The 17,488-nt window shown below is 40.8% G+C and overlaps 1 protein-coding gene, 1 long non-coding RNA gene and 1 pseudogene across 2 annotated transcripts; 2 read left to right on the top strand and 1 right to left on the bottom strand.

The window, feature by feature from the left end:
- Window positions 1-3,271: 3,271 nt before the first annotated feature.
- LOC147623827 (uncharacterized) lies at window positions 3,272-15,969 on the top strand. The gene is made up of 3 exons (XM_086820804.1): window positions 3,272-6,961; window positions 15,286-15,365; window positions 15,760-15,969. Exons 1-3 carry the CDS (start codon window positions 6,628-6,630, stop codon window positions 15,967-15,969), a joined length of 624 nt encoding a protein of 207 aa, XP_086676930.1. The 5' UTR covers window positions 3,272-6,627.
- On the bottom strand, window positions 11,160-14,197 carry LOC147623828 (uncharacterized; annotated as a pseudogene).
- A 69-nt stretch (window positions 15,970-16,038) lies between the features above and the next one.
- Window positions 16,039-16,649, top strand: LOC147623829 (uncharacterized). Its single transcript, XR_015269214.1, has 2 exons — window positions 16,039-16,301; window positions 16,403-16,649. It is a non-coding gene; the product is annotated as an uncharacterized LOC147623829 (long non-coding RNA).
- Window positions 16,650-17,488: the final 839 nt, after the last annotated feature.

Raw genomic sequence — 17,488 nt, forward strand, 5'->3', positions numbered from 1 at the left:
AGGACGTTCTTCCCAAGAGGACACTTCTAGCAACTCGAGAGCTCTACAAGTACTTTGAGGAGAGATATCACGCCCCCAAAACAAGGACTATCTTCCCAAAAGTTGTACGATGGGTGTTGGGCAGTGTTTATATACAGAATAATACCCCGTCGGTGTTTTTTGTTTTTCCCGGCGGGCCCGCCGGGCTTTTACCTTTCCCGGCGGGCCCACCGAGAAAACTCTGTATCCCGGCGGGCCCGCCGGGAATGATAGAAGCCCGGAGGTGTTACTGGAATAGTGGGTTCCGGCAGGTCATTTCTCAGGTCATGTGAATATACAATGTGATCACAAGTTTTAATATGTTAACAATAGGTTTTGTTAACGTGATCACGAAATTGTGAAGACGTTAATGAAATCCCTGCTCACAACTCCCACTACAAATTCAATGTCTGGATGAGTAGCAATCATGGCATACATGACACTACCCACACATGATGCATAAGGAACCTTGGCCATTTCAACCTTTTCCACATCAGATTTGAGACTATCCTTTGCACTAAGTTTCACATATGGAGGCAACAGAGTGCTGATTGCCTTCCCACCCACCATATTGAAACGTTACAAAACTTTGTAGACATAATCTTTCTGAGATAGATAGAGTAATCTCTTTGTTCTCTCTCTTATTATGCGCATACCAAGGATATGATTTGCATCTCACAAATATTTCATCTCATAAGCATGCCATTAACCTTTTCATCTCCCAAATATTTCATCTCAAATGCATCCATTAACCTTTTCTTAAGGGCATCAATCTCATAACTATTTCTCCCTGCGAGATAAGCATGACATCCACATAAAGGATCAACACAATAAGACTGTCATCTTTAGCCTTTTTAGTATACAAGCAGTGATCTTTCTCACTTCTTTCCTCACTTCTTTTTTAACTATGAGATTGTATAAAGGCATCAAACTTGTTATACCATTCATGTGGGGCTTGTTTTAAGCCATACAAGCTTTCTTAAGCTACAAACAAGCTTTTCTTTGCCATTCTATATGAAGCCCTCTCACTGCCGCATGTAGATATTATCATGTAGGTCACCACGCAAGAAAGTTTTCTTAACATCTAGTTGTACACTATTACAGGTGACCCCAATATCGACGTTTTTACTAGCGAAAATAAACTACAAAGAAAAACGGATAACGTCGGTATTTCCAAGCGTCGGAATAGATTCATTGGAATTTCCATCGGAAACAGCGTAAGAATAGATTCGGAAACAGCGTCGGAAAAGATTCATCGGTATTTTCGTCGGAATCCATGTTGAAAAAACCGTCAAAATTTAACAATATACTGACAATGATGCGGACGCTTTTATGGACGCTCTTTCTGACACTTTTATGGAAAATATTTTTGATGCTTTTATGGATGGTTTTAGCAACAAAAAATCAGTTAAAAAAAATTACGGCATAACATGGTACATTCAACTACATTACCACTGTAGTTGAATGCACCAAAAGAGTACTCTACCACTGCACTTTTATGTAGTTGAATGCACTATGTTATGCCATGTAAAGAGTACTCTACCACTGTACTCTGTTGTCACCTAACAACGCACAAACACTTTTTTTGAAACAAAATGTTTTTAGTAAAGCATAATGACATTGCCATTAGATAAAAAGTTTGTGAACAAATATGCATCTAACAAAGGAGCAACATAACAAAATTACACTTGTTGGCATCATGAACATAAGAAACATAGTGTTTGAACTAGAAACATGTTATATTGATAACATTTGGAGCATTACAACCATATATAAATCAAATCTAAGGAAGACCAAAAACCATATGCAAATGAAATATGGCAATGATATACAAATACCAAATATAACAAAATAGGACTATCAAATATGGACAAAGCCCAAAATGACACCTGTACCAACAACCAAAAAGAGGCAAGTACCTCAACGTCGATTTAACTCTCAGGTGCGGGAGGATCCGGAATAGGTCCCTGTAAGACAAAACCATAACGCCAAAATGCATATATATTACAATGCAAACATTTAATAAAAAAAATTTAACAATAGAAAGTATTGCGATTCGAGATCTTATCCCATGTACAACATTGTCACAATTGATGTGGATGCCATCTTGCTCCAAACGCTTGAGGAGAGCATATGTATTGTTCTCAAATGCATATTGCTCCTCGACTTGTGTAGGTGGCCTATTGACAACTCTCTCCTACATGCATAAATGAATAAAGAAATCAATCCTAGATCAAATGCATAAACGGCTAAAAAACGTGCCGCCGCCCTCTCTTGTTACCTGTAGCGTTGAGGCTTCTCGCCATGCGCCGCCACCTCCTTGTCCCACTCTTGTTGGTCCAAGTACCACAGCTTCTGTACCTCTTCCTTGATGGCATGTGTCACATCACGATAATGATGTTACAAGCAGGATTTCATTTGCTCCATAATCCATTTATTAGGGACGACGGGCAAGCCCTCACATGGATGGTACTCACTCAAGATTTGTTGGATAATCTGATCTTTCTTTGCTTGAGAAAGCTTGGGAAAATTTGTCATCACCTCATGTGCAAAGACAGTGAGGGTGAGTTGACGAATGTGGATCTTCATGTCTGCGGCCCACGTCGTCCATGACGACGACCCCATCAACACAAGGGTATGTCCGCCGACTATCGTCGTGGGACTGTGGCATCAAACTAAAATGTCAGGAAGAGGGTATATGCAACATCCCGGGGTCGGGCCGGGGCGAGGCACGGAGGACACCGCGAACGCGGCTCCACCGTCTCGCGCCGAGCACCGCCCCGTCAAGAGCCACGCGCCGCACCACCAGGGACGAGCCCGTCGGGTCGGCCGTAGCCCGGTTCTGGCTAGGCACACACGGGTTCGAGACCCTCCGTAGTATCGATACAAGCCGCACATGAGCTCGCACAGCAGGCAAAGACCCGCCGGCTTCCTTGATCGCGTCGATGCCCGGACGGGGGCTCATAGGAGTAGCAATAGGCTTACAATCCTCAAGGCTGAATCTACGCAAGAATGTCTCAATATACTTTGTTTGACACAAAGCAATACCTCCATCACACTGCTTAAACTGTATCTCCAAATAATGATGCAAATGCCCCAAATCTGACATCTCAAAAGAGGCATTCAAATCAACCTTAAAATCAGCAATTTGACTCTCATGTGGTCCTGTGAGCAACATGTCATCGACATAGAGAGCAATGATTAGATGTACATCATCCGCACGTTTCACATACAAAATGCTCTCGGTTGGACTGTATATCGAACCCATCTTTTTATCTTTCCAACTCACCTTCCACTCACCCGCACTCATGGTATACCTATATAAATCTCCCTTGTGCCAACCACAAGGGCAGGAGTTCTTTCCCAGTTCTCTTAGTTTTTCTATCCTCTCACACTGTTGACCATTGTATACATTCTCCATGATAATAGAGCTCTTTCTGTTTGTAATTATGTTTGTGATTCTCTTTAGTATTTCCTGGTTGTTTAGTCTTAACACCTCCAAGAAGTGTTCTATCTCTTATAAGCCCAACATTTCTGGCTTGTTTAGATTTTAAAATGTTCTATAGGTCTTCTATTGTATCTCATCTCTCTTTTTCCAAACTCTATGTTGAAGGATATGTTTTATAAACCTGCTTCTAGTTCTTTCTAAGCCAGTCTATAAGCATCTCATTGAGTCTGCAACACAACAGAAATTGAATGTGTGAAAGCCGATCCTGTCAAATTGGTATGAGAGCTTCTGTCTTCATTGTAGATATTAGGCATAAAACCTTAGACCATCAATACCTTGGTGGCATTGAAGGTAATTTGTCTGATGGGCCTATGTATCTCCAAATACGCCCTAATTACTCGATTGCTTTAACTGATCCCTATTTTGCTAAAGCTCTTCAATTAGGTATTATTTTACATGGTCATGATATGTTGCATGGGGCCTTAAATATCGAAGTAGCTTATAGCCTTACTGGTCGTGCTATCAATACTGGCATGCCTGCTGTCTATGAAGGCCAGTTGACTTCTGCTGAGAAACAAGCCTCTGTTTCTCAGGATATTATCATTAAAGTTGATGATCATTCTAGTATGATCCCCTGTTCTCAGCTTTCAAGGGAGCATATCCAATGTCCTGCCGAATGGCATATTGACACTGGGTTTAGGGTTTAGGGTTTAGGGTTTAGGGTACTCCTTTATTGCGTCATGAGCTTGTTCCTTCTAAGCTTTTACAACTTCAAGCTCTTGATTTGTGAAGATAAGGTTTCCCACTTGTACATTTCTTTTTTGAGGAAGCACCTTTAGAGGAATGCAATATTGCAAGCATTGCACCACTTACACACACCACGGGTTTGAACCAGGGTCCATTCGTTTGGGTAGGGTAGAATGGCTCGGGTTAGACCACTCGGGCTAGAGCCCAGTACCACTCTCACACACCACGGATGACAGGGTTTGAACCTGGGTCCATTTGTTTGGGCAGGGTAGAATGGTCCGGGTCACTCGGGCTAGCGCCTAGTACCACTCTCACACACCACGGATGACAGGGTTTGACCCTGGGTCCATTCGTTTGGGTAGGGTAGAATGGCCCGAGTATATATATATATATATATATATATATATATATATATATAGAGAGAGAGAGAGAGAGAGAGAGAGAGAGAGAGAGAGAGAGATCATACTGCAAGCATTGCAGAAAGCTCCTTCAGACAGAGTCCAGTGCAGATCTGATGGTGCTTTTTGACACAGAAGAAGCCTTTTCCTTTAATATTTACAACAAGGAAATTGAAGCTGCCCCTTATGTGTACAGTCAGGAGGCAATGACTCCTGAAATGAAGGCTATCAACTGGCAAAGCAAAGCCCTTCTCGAATTAGGCAAAGAAACCAAGAAACTAACAAGTAATCTTGGTAAATATTATAGGGCTGCTCAAATCCATAACCAACAACAGCTTGAGGCCTTAACAACTAAAATTGATTTTCTGTATAAAGCAGTGGAACAGAGAACTGCTGAAACAAAAGAACGGGTACAGAAGGTTCTTAACATAGCTAATGAAGTTATCCAACAGCATCTTGCATCCCAGCCAGGAAAAGCTGAAGAAGCTATGTCTTTACTACTTGAGCCTGCTCAACTTTCCCAAATCAATCTCCCAAAGCCATTTAATGCTCCTCTATATCGGGCAAGGATTGATAAAAAAAGCTAAAGGCAAAAAGAAAGTGCTCTCTATGAATGAGTGCACACATTGGGCCCAACATAGAGATGGTGCCGAAGAAGCAGAAGATGAGGAGTCTCTGATTAAAAGAGCACTTGCACATGAAGAAGAAGAAGCAGAAGCTGTAGAAGCTGAAGTTGATGTAGTTGATCAATGGGAAAGCCAGTTCCTTTCTGCTCTCACACTCCATGCTCCAGATCAAGCCTCATCCTCTACACCAAGAAAGAGGCAGAAATAAGGCATCAACAAAAAAGAATTACCAATTGCCAGGCCTAGTATTCAGGTAACACCATATGATCCTCTAAAAGAAGGCTTTAGAGTTCCTGCACAATATTGTGGCTCTTGGTTACCTGCAATTAGTGCATTTGCTGATGAACGGTGTGGCTATAAACCTTGATTTAAGCACACCAATAGAGATTTGGCTAATGAATCTCATCCAGATTGCGAATATTTCAATCAGCAGAGCAGCTTGGGCAAAATTATCCCTATAGTGGTGTATGGGAAATCAACATTCCTAAAGATGGCTGGAAATGCTGGCTAGACAGATATGGGCCTCCTCCAGTGAGAAAACCTAGTCTAGCGGAAGTAATTAATCCTTGGTCTTCTGATTCTGACCACGAAGAATCAGGAATGAATGATGCAGATATTAAACCAGACTTTGCTGGTTCTTCTTGATTTCAGGGAGGCAGTAGCAAATATCAAAATTTTGCCACCAGGCAAATGAATCAAAATATTGTTGTTAGTCTTGAATTGTATGTGTTTAAATCTGGTGATGTAACAGCCTTTTCTTTTGACCATCTCTCCAGATTAGAAACAGTTAATGCCATTGGCTATCTATCTGCTTGGCTATACCAAACTGTAGCTCTCAGAAGAATCAATGAAGCCTCTGCAGTGCTAATTCTAGCAAATTCTTTCACAGGAAGTTTGGCCCATGGGTGGGAAAGTCTTGGGGAACCCAGAATGGCTATTCTTGAACCCCCACCAGGATCTTCCACACCCGCATATAGGTTTCTTGAAGCAGTCTGTGCAGAATTTGTGGGCGATAAGGATGAAGATCACAACAGAACCCTTGAAGCTTTTAATAGAGATCAGCTCTGTGATATCCGAAGGTTACCCCACTCAGCAGTCTGTTCCTTCAGTCTTCTTCCATCCTGAGCTTCCACCTCATCCTCTTCCACAGATGATTCCCCCACTCAGCAGTCTGTTCCTTCAGTCTTCTTCCATCCTGAGCTTCCACCTCAGCGCACTTATCTTACTCAAAAGGTTAAGAAAGCTCAGTATTACCAACTCTTCTTCCATCCTGAGCTTCCACCTCAGCGCACTTATCTTAGTCAAAAGGTTAAGAAAGCTCAGTATTACCAACTCTTAGGCCAGATTAATCCCCCTAATTTTGTCCAACAACTAGCTGTGGGCAAAATTCATGCTCGCACTGCTCAACAAATGTATCGGCATGATCTCTCTTCTGGTTGACCACACCTATCCTAGTCTTTTCCGGGGGTTGGCATGTTCCACTTCTCTTCCACATAAGGACACTCAAGAAACACTGCTTAAAAAGGGAAAATTCAAACTTTCCCCAAGTACTCCAGAAACTCCACAGGCCAACTCTTTGGATCCCCTTGCCATTAAGTTCATGCACAAATGTGATGAGCAACAGAAAAAAATTGATGAACTCACTGCAAAGGTGGCACAATTGGCTGAGCTTTTGGCCTCACAGCAGGTTTCCACTAATACTAATGATCTACCAGAAATTCCAGGTAATATTGATATTCTTATGGTACAATCAAATCTTAACATAATCCCCATAACATTGTATATAGATAATCAGTTTCATGGGCATCACACTGAAGCCAATAAAATGGCTCTCATTCACAAACCACCTCAGGCATTGTCCAGAGTTGTCTTAAAGTTCATCAATGAAGCAGATGTGGATCTGGAAGAAATTAGTCTTGGAAGGCTATTTCAGATCATAGAAATTGCCATTGATGATCTCTGTATTAAAAGGCAAGCTGTTAAAGATATTGTCATAACCAGTGCAGCCTCGGCCTGCGTGTTGTGCACACGTCCGTGCCCTACTCGCACGGTTCTTGAAATAGGGGTGAGAGCTCTATCTTTGCCACCCAACCATACAAGAATAGCTTACCCCCTAGTGCCCGTTTGGCTTTATACAAAAACCCTAGCTCGCGTTCACACTTAACATTCGACCGCCCTATGATCCCTTGATCCCGGACTCTGTGTGCTAACACCTTGGCTCGACACTTGTGGCTCATTTTTGACCCCTGAACCCGTAGATGCCCTAGATTCAAGGCCGTGCCCCGCTATTGGCATTACGGTTGAGCTCTCGATAGGACCGTTGTCCTGACATTACTCTCCTCTTTTGGAAGAGTTTTCGTCCTCGAAAACAAAAGTAGGAAACCACTTCTTTAGCGTACTAATGTTTTCCCAAGTGGATCCTTCGTCAGGCCTATCCTTCCACTTGGCGAGTACTTGGCGACAAACATGATGTCGTGTACGTAGATCATGGTAATCGAGTATCTTTTCAGGTTCATGTGGTTGAACTGGAGGTTCGGTGTACTCAACCAAGAGTCTAGGATCAATGACATTGTCATCATTGTAAATAGTCGTTTCCTCAAACGGCTTACATGGAACACAGGATGAACCTTCGAGGTTGTTGGAAGCTCAAGCTTGTAGGCAACAGGGCGGCCAACCTTCTTGAGAATCTTGAATGGACCGCAAAATCGGGGCGATAACTTTGGTACTAGTCCAGTCTTTAAACTTTGCGAATTCTCAGGGACTCAAAGAAAAACTAGTTACCCTTCCTCAAAGGTGACTGGTCTTCGATGAACATCCGCATACTTCTTGTAATGGTCTTGAGCTTGTTGAACATTTTAACGAGCTACCCATAACATATCCATGTGATCTTGGGGAAAATCCTTCACTTGTTGAATTTTCTCATTGGCTAACCCCACCGAAACAGGTGACCTAGGTTGGAAGCCATACATAAGCATAAACGGACTAAAACCAGTAGTCACATGCTTAGCGCTATTGTAAGCAAACTCTAAAATGGAAACATAGTCTTCCCAATTAGATTGTCATTTGCTCACATATGCTCGTAGCATATCCTCAAGTACTTGATTCACCCGCTCAGTTTGGCCATCTGTCTGAGGGTGATCAGCGGTACTAAGATTGAGCATTGTATCCAACCGCTTGAATACAACTCTCCAAAAATGGCTATCAAATTTTCTATCGCGATCGCTTATTATGTTGGCTGGTAGCCCATATAGCCGATAAACATTATCCACGAATAGCCGTGCTAATTCGGGAGTCTTGACCGTGGTTTTAGTTGGAATAAATCGACACATCTTAGTAAGCCGATCAACCACTACCCAAATGGCATCATGGCCACGATTAGTAGTTGGTAATCCAACAATGAAATCCATAGAGATACTTTCCCACTTTCCATTAGGAATCTCTAAAGGATGCAAAAGCCCACCTACCTTCAGGCGCTCAGCTTTATTAACTTGACACTTCTGGCAATGCGTAACGTATTCCTGGACATCATGGTGCATTTTAGGCCAGTAAAAGTGCATTTTAGGCCAGTAAAAGTGTCAACGTATGTGCGCGTAGGTCTTACGTATCCCTGGATGACCCGCACTGGGACTATCATGACACTCATAAAGGATTTGGTGCTGTGTGTCAGTGTCCTGGGGTACACATATTCTACCTTTGTAGAGTAAGTACCCATTATCGATGGTAAAATTTTTCCATCGATTCAACTCATCACTAGTAATAGGTGAGTCGTGTGTGGACATTGCATCGTTTGTACTTGGTGTTGGTGAGGGATCCCTTCTTTTGACCATATTCCATACCTGCCCATAGGCTTGGTCATGCTCACATTTACCTTGAAGGGATGCTAGCAAGTCACTTCTCAATTCCGTGAATGAGAGACTTTCCACTTTAGGCATACGACTTAGAGCGTCAACGACCACATTGTATCGTCCTTTGCGATACCTTAACGTACAATCAAAGTCTTGAAGAAATTCATCCCATCAAGCCTTACGATCAAATAGTACCTCGAAGCTGGCACCATACAAGTAATGACGCCACTTCTTAAGAGCATGTACAATAGCAAAAAGCTCACGCTAAGCAGAGTAGTTCTGCTGAGCCCCATTAAGCTTCAAGATTACTTTCAAAAGCAATTGGTCGACCGTCTTGAATTAAGACTGCACCAATAGCTATAGCACTAGCATCAGTCTCCACAACAAACGGTTTACGTCGTGGATCCACAATAGCTAGTATTGGAGCAGTAGCAATAGCTACCTTGAGCTTATCAAAACTGCGTTGTTATATATATATATATATATATATATATATATATATATATATATATATATATATATATATATATATATATATCACTACTAGAAGAAGCTCACTTACCGACGGCTATTTTCGACGGTCAAATCGTCATCGGTATAAATGTTGAAATTGGCGTCTACAATTGCGTCTAAATAAATGTCGAAAAGAGCGTCTAAAAAAGCGTCAGAATAAGCGTCCAAAAAACCGTCGAAAAAGCAAATTTCTTTTATGGATGTTTTTTAGGCATTTTTGATGTTTTAGAGGTTCCCCCTATGTTTTAGAGGTTTCCTATCACTCATAATAATATATCTCATACCCTAAACTAGAGATTGTGTTGTATTATTATTTTGAGCCTTGGTTCATTATTTTCTAGATGTTCTCAAGCAGTTATGTTATTATTTTGAGCCTTGATTCATTTGTATCAATTAACGTTACATATTGTGGCACTGTACTTGGATATTATTTGTAATGAGTAATATTTGTGCAGGACAAATGATCTATTAATTAATATTTATGCAAGGCAAATGAGTAATTATAAAATCCACATTTGCGCCATGATATGCATGATTCATTAGTGAATCCTTGCTTCAAAAATCTTCCTTTTTATTCTCTTGCTTGCTTTCATCTTGCATTTCATTTAACATCCAAATAAAAAATATATCCACATGTGTAAAATGGTTCACCTGGATAATCCACAATTGCATCGATATCATACACTTTGCATAACTGAGCTTAGTTTATGAAGGGATTATGGCTTGTATAGATGGTGGCTTGTATAAAAAATAGGTAATAGCAATTTCTTTTATAGAAATGGTAATGAAAAGAACATGATGGTCTTAAAAAAATGACGGTCTATGCTCTTTGTTACAAATCACTGTTGGATTGTGAAGGGGTGGAGACTATAGAGTTTGAGGACCAAAAGGTGATGGTGAAGGGCAAAGTCGATGCATGTATGCTCTTTTCAACTGCCAATAAACAAAGTGGCAACAAGATTACCAAGCTTCTCTACCCAGAACCCAAGAAGGACAGCAAAAAAGAGGAAAAGAAGGATGAGAAGTAGAAAGAGGTGCAATTTCTTTTGTGTTCCCTTAAATTCATTGATTACCATGAGCAGCAAGTATTAGAACCATGAGCAGCAAGTATTAGAACCATTATGCCCTCAATGAATCCATCTAGTGGTTCAACTAGTGTTTTTTATTCATGATAGAGAGAGATCAGAGAGAGAGAGATAGAGAGAGGAGTATTAAACAAATTATATTAATGAAAGACACTTCATTTAGAGTTTAGACTCTTTAAAAAGAATCATAGCCCTTCATCGATTCTATCATCTTCATTAAGATCTCTCATCCCAAAAAGATCAATTTCTAAAAATATCTCTCCATCTTCATTGTCTATTGGAGAGACTTCATCATCATCAGAGTCACCTTCTAGTTGTAACTGCATTTGTGGTCCATCCATTTCAAGATCTTCATCTATCTCTAGCTCATCTTCCATCTCTGCTTCAAAGGGTCCCTCATCATTTGATAGTCTAGACATTGATTCTTGTAACTCAATCAAAATTCCTTCATGTAGTTCTTCATATTCTTGTTGTTCTTGTTATGGTTCTTCATTTGTGCCATCATGCTCATCATCATTCGCACCATCATGTGCATCAACAATGTCACTTCCATCATTAGGAAGTGTAGGTTCATCAAGTACTTCTTGTATTTCCATGCCTTCAAAGATTTGTCTTTTACGTGGAGCAACTTCGATTACAAATAGCCACTTTGGATCTCTTGGGTCCACCTTGAAGACAATTTGCTCACAATGTTCAGGTAATACAAAGGTGTCCCTTTGGTTTGTCCATACCTTTGTGGAGTCCACTTGAATCAATCCACTCTTGTCTCTTTGTATAGTTGATTGTTGTCCTTGAGTGACCACCTTAAACCACCTCACATCAAATATGAACATGTCGAACTTTCTAAAGTCAACCTTGATTATGTCTTGGATGGTACCAAAGTATTCAAGTTTTCTATTTAGATTGTTGTCATCGTTTATGCTTAACCTACTCTCTAGGTCTTGTTCAAAGCTGGCCTTCACACCACAATCAAATGTTGTCCATTTCTTGTCTATTTTCTCCACTCAAAAGTGACGTCCACGTGACCATAGTGCACCAAATCTTTGATACTGTACACAAAGATATAGTAACTTCTAACAAAAATGTCATTAGCAAAGGAATCAAAAGTTATAAATAGAATATTAAGAAAGTATGTTACATACATGATGATCACATCCATAAGCAAGTTCTTGCTCCTCATCACTTATTGTCTCCCCATTTCTTCTAGCTTCTTCAACTCCTTGGTCTAGCCATCTGCCAGAAGGGAACTATGGTAGTTGAGCAAGTTCAGGAGGATATGGAAGTCTATTTGTTGCGCGATTCCGTCTGAATCTTTGGCAAGCTTGATCCCTTTCCTTCCTTTCTTCATCATACTTTGCAATCCATTTTTGCATAACCTGGGAGTTCAATATACATAACTTATTCACCTTGTCACGCATGGAGACGTCCATTGTTCTCACTTTTCCCTTTCCTTGGGACTCTTCACCAATCATTCGATCATCTTCATCTTGACTCCATAGTCATGGCATATCAAGATCCATTGTTACAAGGAACTCTGTGATGTGGACCAGGGACTCTTGTACTAGCCACCCCATGGCCATACGTCCCTCTCGCCGTGCTCTTTAACGGATGAAGCCCTTTAATGTCTTCATAAAATGTTCTAGAAAAAACATCCATTGAGAATGTACTGTTCCTGCCACCTGCACCTCATCAACAATGTGGACCAGAAGATGCATTTGTATTGTCAACACACTGGATGAAAAGAACTTCTCAACCATGGCAATGGCTTCAAGGCTGTTTAGCTGTGCACTCTCCAATGTGTCTCTTGGTATCTCCTTTTGTGATATCCACCACACCAAAGCACTAATCTTGTATAAGGTGTTCCTGATGTCCTCTATGAGGCAATCCTTGATTGCTATGGGCAACACAAATTGTATAAGGTGTTCCTGATGTCCTCTATGAGGCAATCCTTGATTGCTACGGGCAACACAAATTGTAAAAATTTGTGCCAATCGTGTGACTTCAATCCTGAAAGCTCATCATCCTTAGTAAATGCCCCTTCAAACAGTGCATGCATCCAGTTGGAGTGTGAAAGTCTTGGATGCACTTCTTTACTTGTTTCTCCTCATTCTTGGTTAATACCCAAGGTGCTTTTGGCAAAAACACCTTGCGATTAGGTCTATTTTGTGCCCATAAATGTTGCATCCTGCCCTGTTCTTCCAAATCGTCTCTTTGACCTTTGGTATCCTTATCTCCTGTGATTGTCTTCCACAACACTACAGCCACATTCTTGAAAATGTGCATAGGGTTGATCAGATGGCTTATTAGTAGATCTCCCCAATATGGTAGGTTATGGAAGATAGAAAGTCCTTTCATCCCATGGGGTGCCACAGATGGATCCAGCTCCCATGTACGCTTCCAATCACTAACATGGAGCATGGAGGGAGGTTTTCCTAGGAACCCCTCCCGCATTGGATGGCCCTCGGGCAAATATTGTCATGCACCCTCATACACTATCTTTCGCAAAGGTTTAGAGTACCGTGCATCCAATCTAGGCCCACACATGGGACATGCATGTTGTCCAGAGTAAGTGAATCCTACAAAAAATACATATGAATTATTATAAATTATGAAAAGTCAATGTTTCTATACAGATGAACATTTATGCACAATTATGTACTTGATGCCTCCCCATAGCCTGGCCAGTCATGCATTGTCCACATTAAGATTCCGCGGATGGTTGCATGTCTTTGTCCAAATTTCCTTGACATATCATGCACTTGTATGCCACTCCATAGCTCGAGCTCTTCAACCAAGGGTTGTAAATAAACATCCATATTCTTAACCTTGTATTTTCCTGGAACAATCAAAGATAGTAGATTGTGCCCCTTCTTTATTGCTAACCAAGGTTGCTAACCAAGGAGGTAGATTGTAGTTTACAAGACATATGGGCCATGTACTCCAGGTTGAGCTACAAAGACCAAATGGATTCACACCATCCATTGCTAGTCCAAATCGAATATTTCGAGGTTCACTCTTAAAGTCCTCCCATTTCTCTTCGATGTGTTTCCATGCAGGAGAATCTGCTAGAACATGCATAATATTATCAGTTGATCTATTATTTTTATGCCAATACATCAACGCTGCAATACGCTTACAATTAAACATTGTGCAAATACGAGAAATTATGGGAAAATGTCTTAACACTTTTGCAAGAACTCGCTCTCCTTGGACATCTTGTCTATATCGTGATTTGCCACATTTTGGACATTCGTTGATATCTTTGGATTCGTGTCGAAAGAGAATACAGTCATTTGGACATGCATGGTAAGAGTTGAAGTCCATTCCAATATCTGTTAGGATCGACTTTGCTTGACTTCGATTATAGGGCATCTCATTCTTCTCCGGCAAAATGTGGTCCTTTAATAATCTGTTTACATACATCTCTTAGAGACATTATTTATTCTCAACCCGTTAAGTTTAGATAAAAGTATGGATAAAAGTAGCACTTACGCAAAAAGTTTAGATACGCTTGTATCCGACCATCCAAAAATTGATTGTAGGTTCAAAATGGAGAGACATGTGCACAGCACAAAGATACGAGCACCAACATAAAGTGGTAGACGAGCAAGCCTCTTTAATTCCACCTCTTCCTTGGAAGTATGCTCAGTATGACACTCTTGCAAATGGGATGAAAGGTCATGAATAGGCTCTGTGGGACGATCAAGTTCGTCCTCTCCTATATGGTCCGTAATATAGAAGGCATCTATCATTTCATCCATATCGGTCTCATAAATTTGGTTCTCTTCAATTGTGGGATTATCCTCTTCAACAATACTTAGCCGTGCTCGTTGACCTCACTCCGGTTGGAGATCAGCAGTCTCTTCATTGCTTGTGTTTGTTGATTTGGCCCCAGTAAGCAGTGGTTCAAGGCGCTCTATTGGAAATACCCCCCATTTTTTGCAATGCTCATTACAAATTCTCCGTTTGCGAGTAATTTGGTACTTGCATCGTGCACATGGGCACAATGATTTCTCCTCCAAATTCATCGATGTAGATGAGTCGCAATATTTTCGCTCTCCATTGCTCAAGCGGCATTGTGGGAATGTGTGCTAATGTCAAAGGTAGGTTCCTTTATATATTTTACGTGCTTCAAAGTCGGCCTAATTCAAACAAAAAGTCGTAGGCGCCACTGATTCAAATACAGGGCATGGGAGGGATTTTCAAATTTTGAAAAAATCACGGTGTCGAAAAAACTGTCGAAAAAAGCATCGAAAAAAGCGTCGAAAAGTATAATATTTCCGATGTTTTTTCTGACGGATAAAGCGACGGCGTTAAAATTTTTCCAGCCGAAATCTCTTTCCCCTGTTTCACTTGTTTCAAGTTGTGCAAGGAGAGAGCGCCTCCAGGTATGTATCCGCCATGCTCCCCCCACCTTCACAATGACTCCTACGCTTCTCCCCTCTCTCCATAGCATGTGTGGGTGTGTGCATATGTGTGTGTAGATGTGTGTGTGTGTGTGTGTGTGTGTGTGTGTATGTAAACACACACACATAATTTCCTAAAATTGCTTCTACACACACACTAATTTGGTTTGTATTTTGTTGTTTTATGTTTGTTTTGCAGGCACATTGGTTCACGGCACATACATTGCACGCATTGTCACACGTCGAGCCGACATCGAGCATCATCTTCTTCAAATTTGGGCATGTAAGTGCACTAACCATTACCCTTGTTTGTTTCTTCAATTTAATACTCTAGCTTCTTTAATTGCTTTGTTGATTTTGCTTGCACACACACACATACACACACACACACACACACACATCACACATACACACACATACACATACACACACACACACATACACATACACACACACACATACACACATCAAAGAAAACTATGCATCTACACACACACACATATACACATGCATACACACATATACACATACACACATATACATATACACACACATGTATACACACTAAAATAGAATATGCATGTGTGTGTAGATCATGGACACAACACCGAATCCCACACCACAACCAAGCACACTTAATACTCCCACTATGATGAGTCCCGAACAATTTCAGGACTTTATATCCCAAGCCACACCAGAGCAACGAGCTATGATGGCAGGCATGCTCTCACCGAGCGTGGGACCGTCGGGCACCACAACGACTATCCCAACCCCCACTATGCAAAGCCCACCATCACGACGGTCTACTAATCATAGCCGTCAATATCGTTCAAGGAGAAGTGGGGGTGGTGGTGGATGTTGTGGAGGAGATGATGCCACGTGAAAGGCCACCAATTGATTCTACAGCCTCTACCCCTCAAAGCCTCTACCCCTCAAAGCGTGGGCTCACGTGAAAGGCCACCAATTGATTCTACAGCCTCTACCCCTCAAAGCGTGGGCTCACGCTCCTCTTCTCGGCGGTATAGTTCGACACCACAACCCCACGACGACAATAGGGCATACACATGTGTAGATGGGGTCGTCGTCGTCATGGACGACGTGGGCGCCGACATGAAGACCCGCATTCGTCAAATCACCCACACCGTCTTTGCGCATGAAGTGATGACGAAGTTTCCTAAGATTTCTCAAGCGAAGAAAGATCGCGTCGTACATGGGGTAAGATCTCAAATCACAACACTTTCAATTGTGCTATGTTTGTATCGAATTTTTGCATTGTAATTGGACATGCATTTTGGTGCTATGGTGTTATCTTGCAGGGACCTATTCCAGATCGAGTATGCTATGGTTTTGGTTTATATGGCCATGTCGTTATGGTTTGGTACTATGGCTCTTTTTGGTTATTGTATATCGTTGCCATATGTTATTTGCATATGGTTTTGGTAGCAGAACGATGTCATTTATGTATGGTTTTTGGTCTTCAAATATTGTCAATATGTCATGCTTTTGGTTCAAAAACACTGTTCCTCATGTTCATGATGCCAATATATGTAATTTTGTTTTATTGCTTTGTTGTCGAATCCATATTTGTTCGCAGGTATTTTATCTAATGGCCATGTCGTTATGTTTCATTGTTTCGTCGAAAGCGTTTGTGCATTATTAGGTGATAACAGAGTACAGTGGTAGAGTACTCGTTACATGGCATGACATGGTGCATTCAACTACATTAAATGCACCATGTCATGCCATAAATTTTTTTTACTGGTTTTTTGTCGCTGATTTCGTCGGTATTATCATCCAAAAAACCATCAGAATATTCGTCCAAATAAACGTCCGAATGTATGTATGTATTTGTGTATATATATATATATATATAATACTCAAAAATTAGCCATATTTATGTAAGTAATGCATATAATGATTTTATATTAAAAGAGAATGCATTTAAGTGTAATTAACACATAGTAATTTTCACATTGAAAATTGGACTCATTTATGGCTAGAAAATGCATTTTAAATGATTATTTTAATGATTTTCTTAAGGGGAAAATAGCTAATTATAATGCATTTCACTTAGATAATTATGGAGCATTAGTTATACCTTGAATAACATTATTATCACTTTAAATTTCATAGGAAAATTTTTAGTGATGATTTAGGGCCAAATAAAGGTCATTTTTTGCCATTTTTAGCTATTTTTATGAAGGAAATTGATTTTTTCATGAAAAGGAAATTAGGGAAATTAGTTCATTGCTGAAATATTATTTTCCCATGGTGCATCCCTCGGAGTCACTAAGGCGTAATGCGGCAATCAAAGGCTCCATAAATGCCACTATGCACTCCGCATTATGCCAAAATACTGCCTCATAGATGCAATCTTCAAACAACTTACCCTTGGGCTTGCG

The sequence above is a fragment of the Cibotium barometz genome, chromosome 26, assembly GCF_041138505.1.
Source record: "Cibotium barometz isolate CiBa-2024 chromosome 26, ASM4113850v1, whole genome shotgun sequence".
Taxonomy (NCBI): domain Eukaryota; kingdom Viridiplantae; phylum Streptophyta; class Polypodiopsida; order Cyatheales; family Cibotiaceae; genus Cibotium; species Cibotium barometz.

What these genes read in the sequence shown, in the direction of transcription:
- LOC147623827 (XM_086820804.1), top strand. Translation starts at nt 6,628, where the DNA reads ATGCTCGCACTGCTCAACAAATGTATCGGCATGATCTCTCTTCTGGTT. An exon ending in TGATCTACCAGAAATTCCAG is followed by an intron (nt 6,962 to 15,285) that starts GTAATATTGATA and finishes TTTGTTTTGCAG; the next exon opens with GCACATTGGTTCACGGCACA. An exon ending in ATCATCTTCTTCAAATTTGG is followed by an intron (nt 15,366 to 15,759) that starts GCATGTAAGTGC and finishes GAACAATTTCAG; the next exon opens with GACTTTATATCCCAAGCCAC.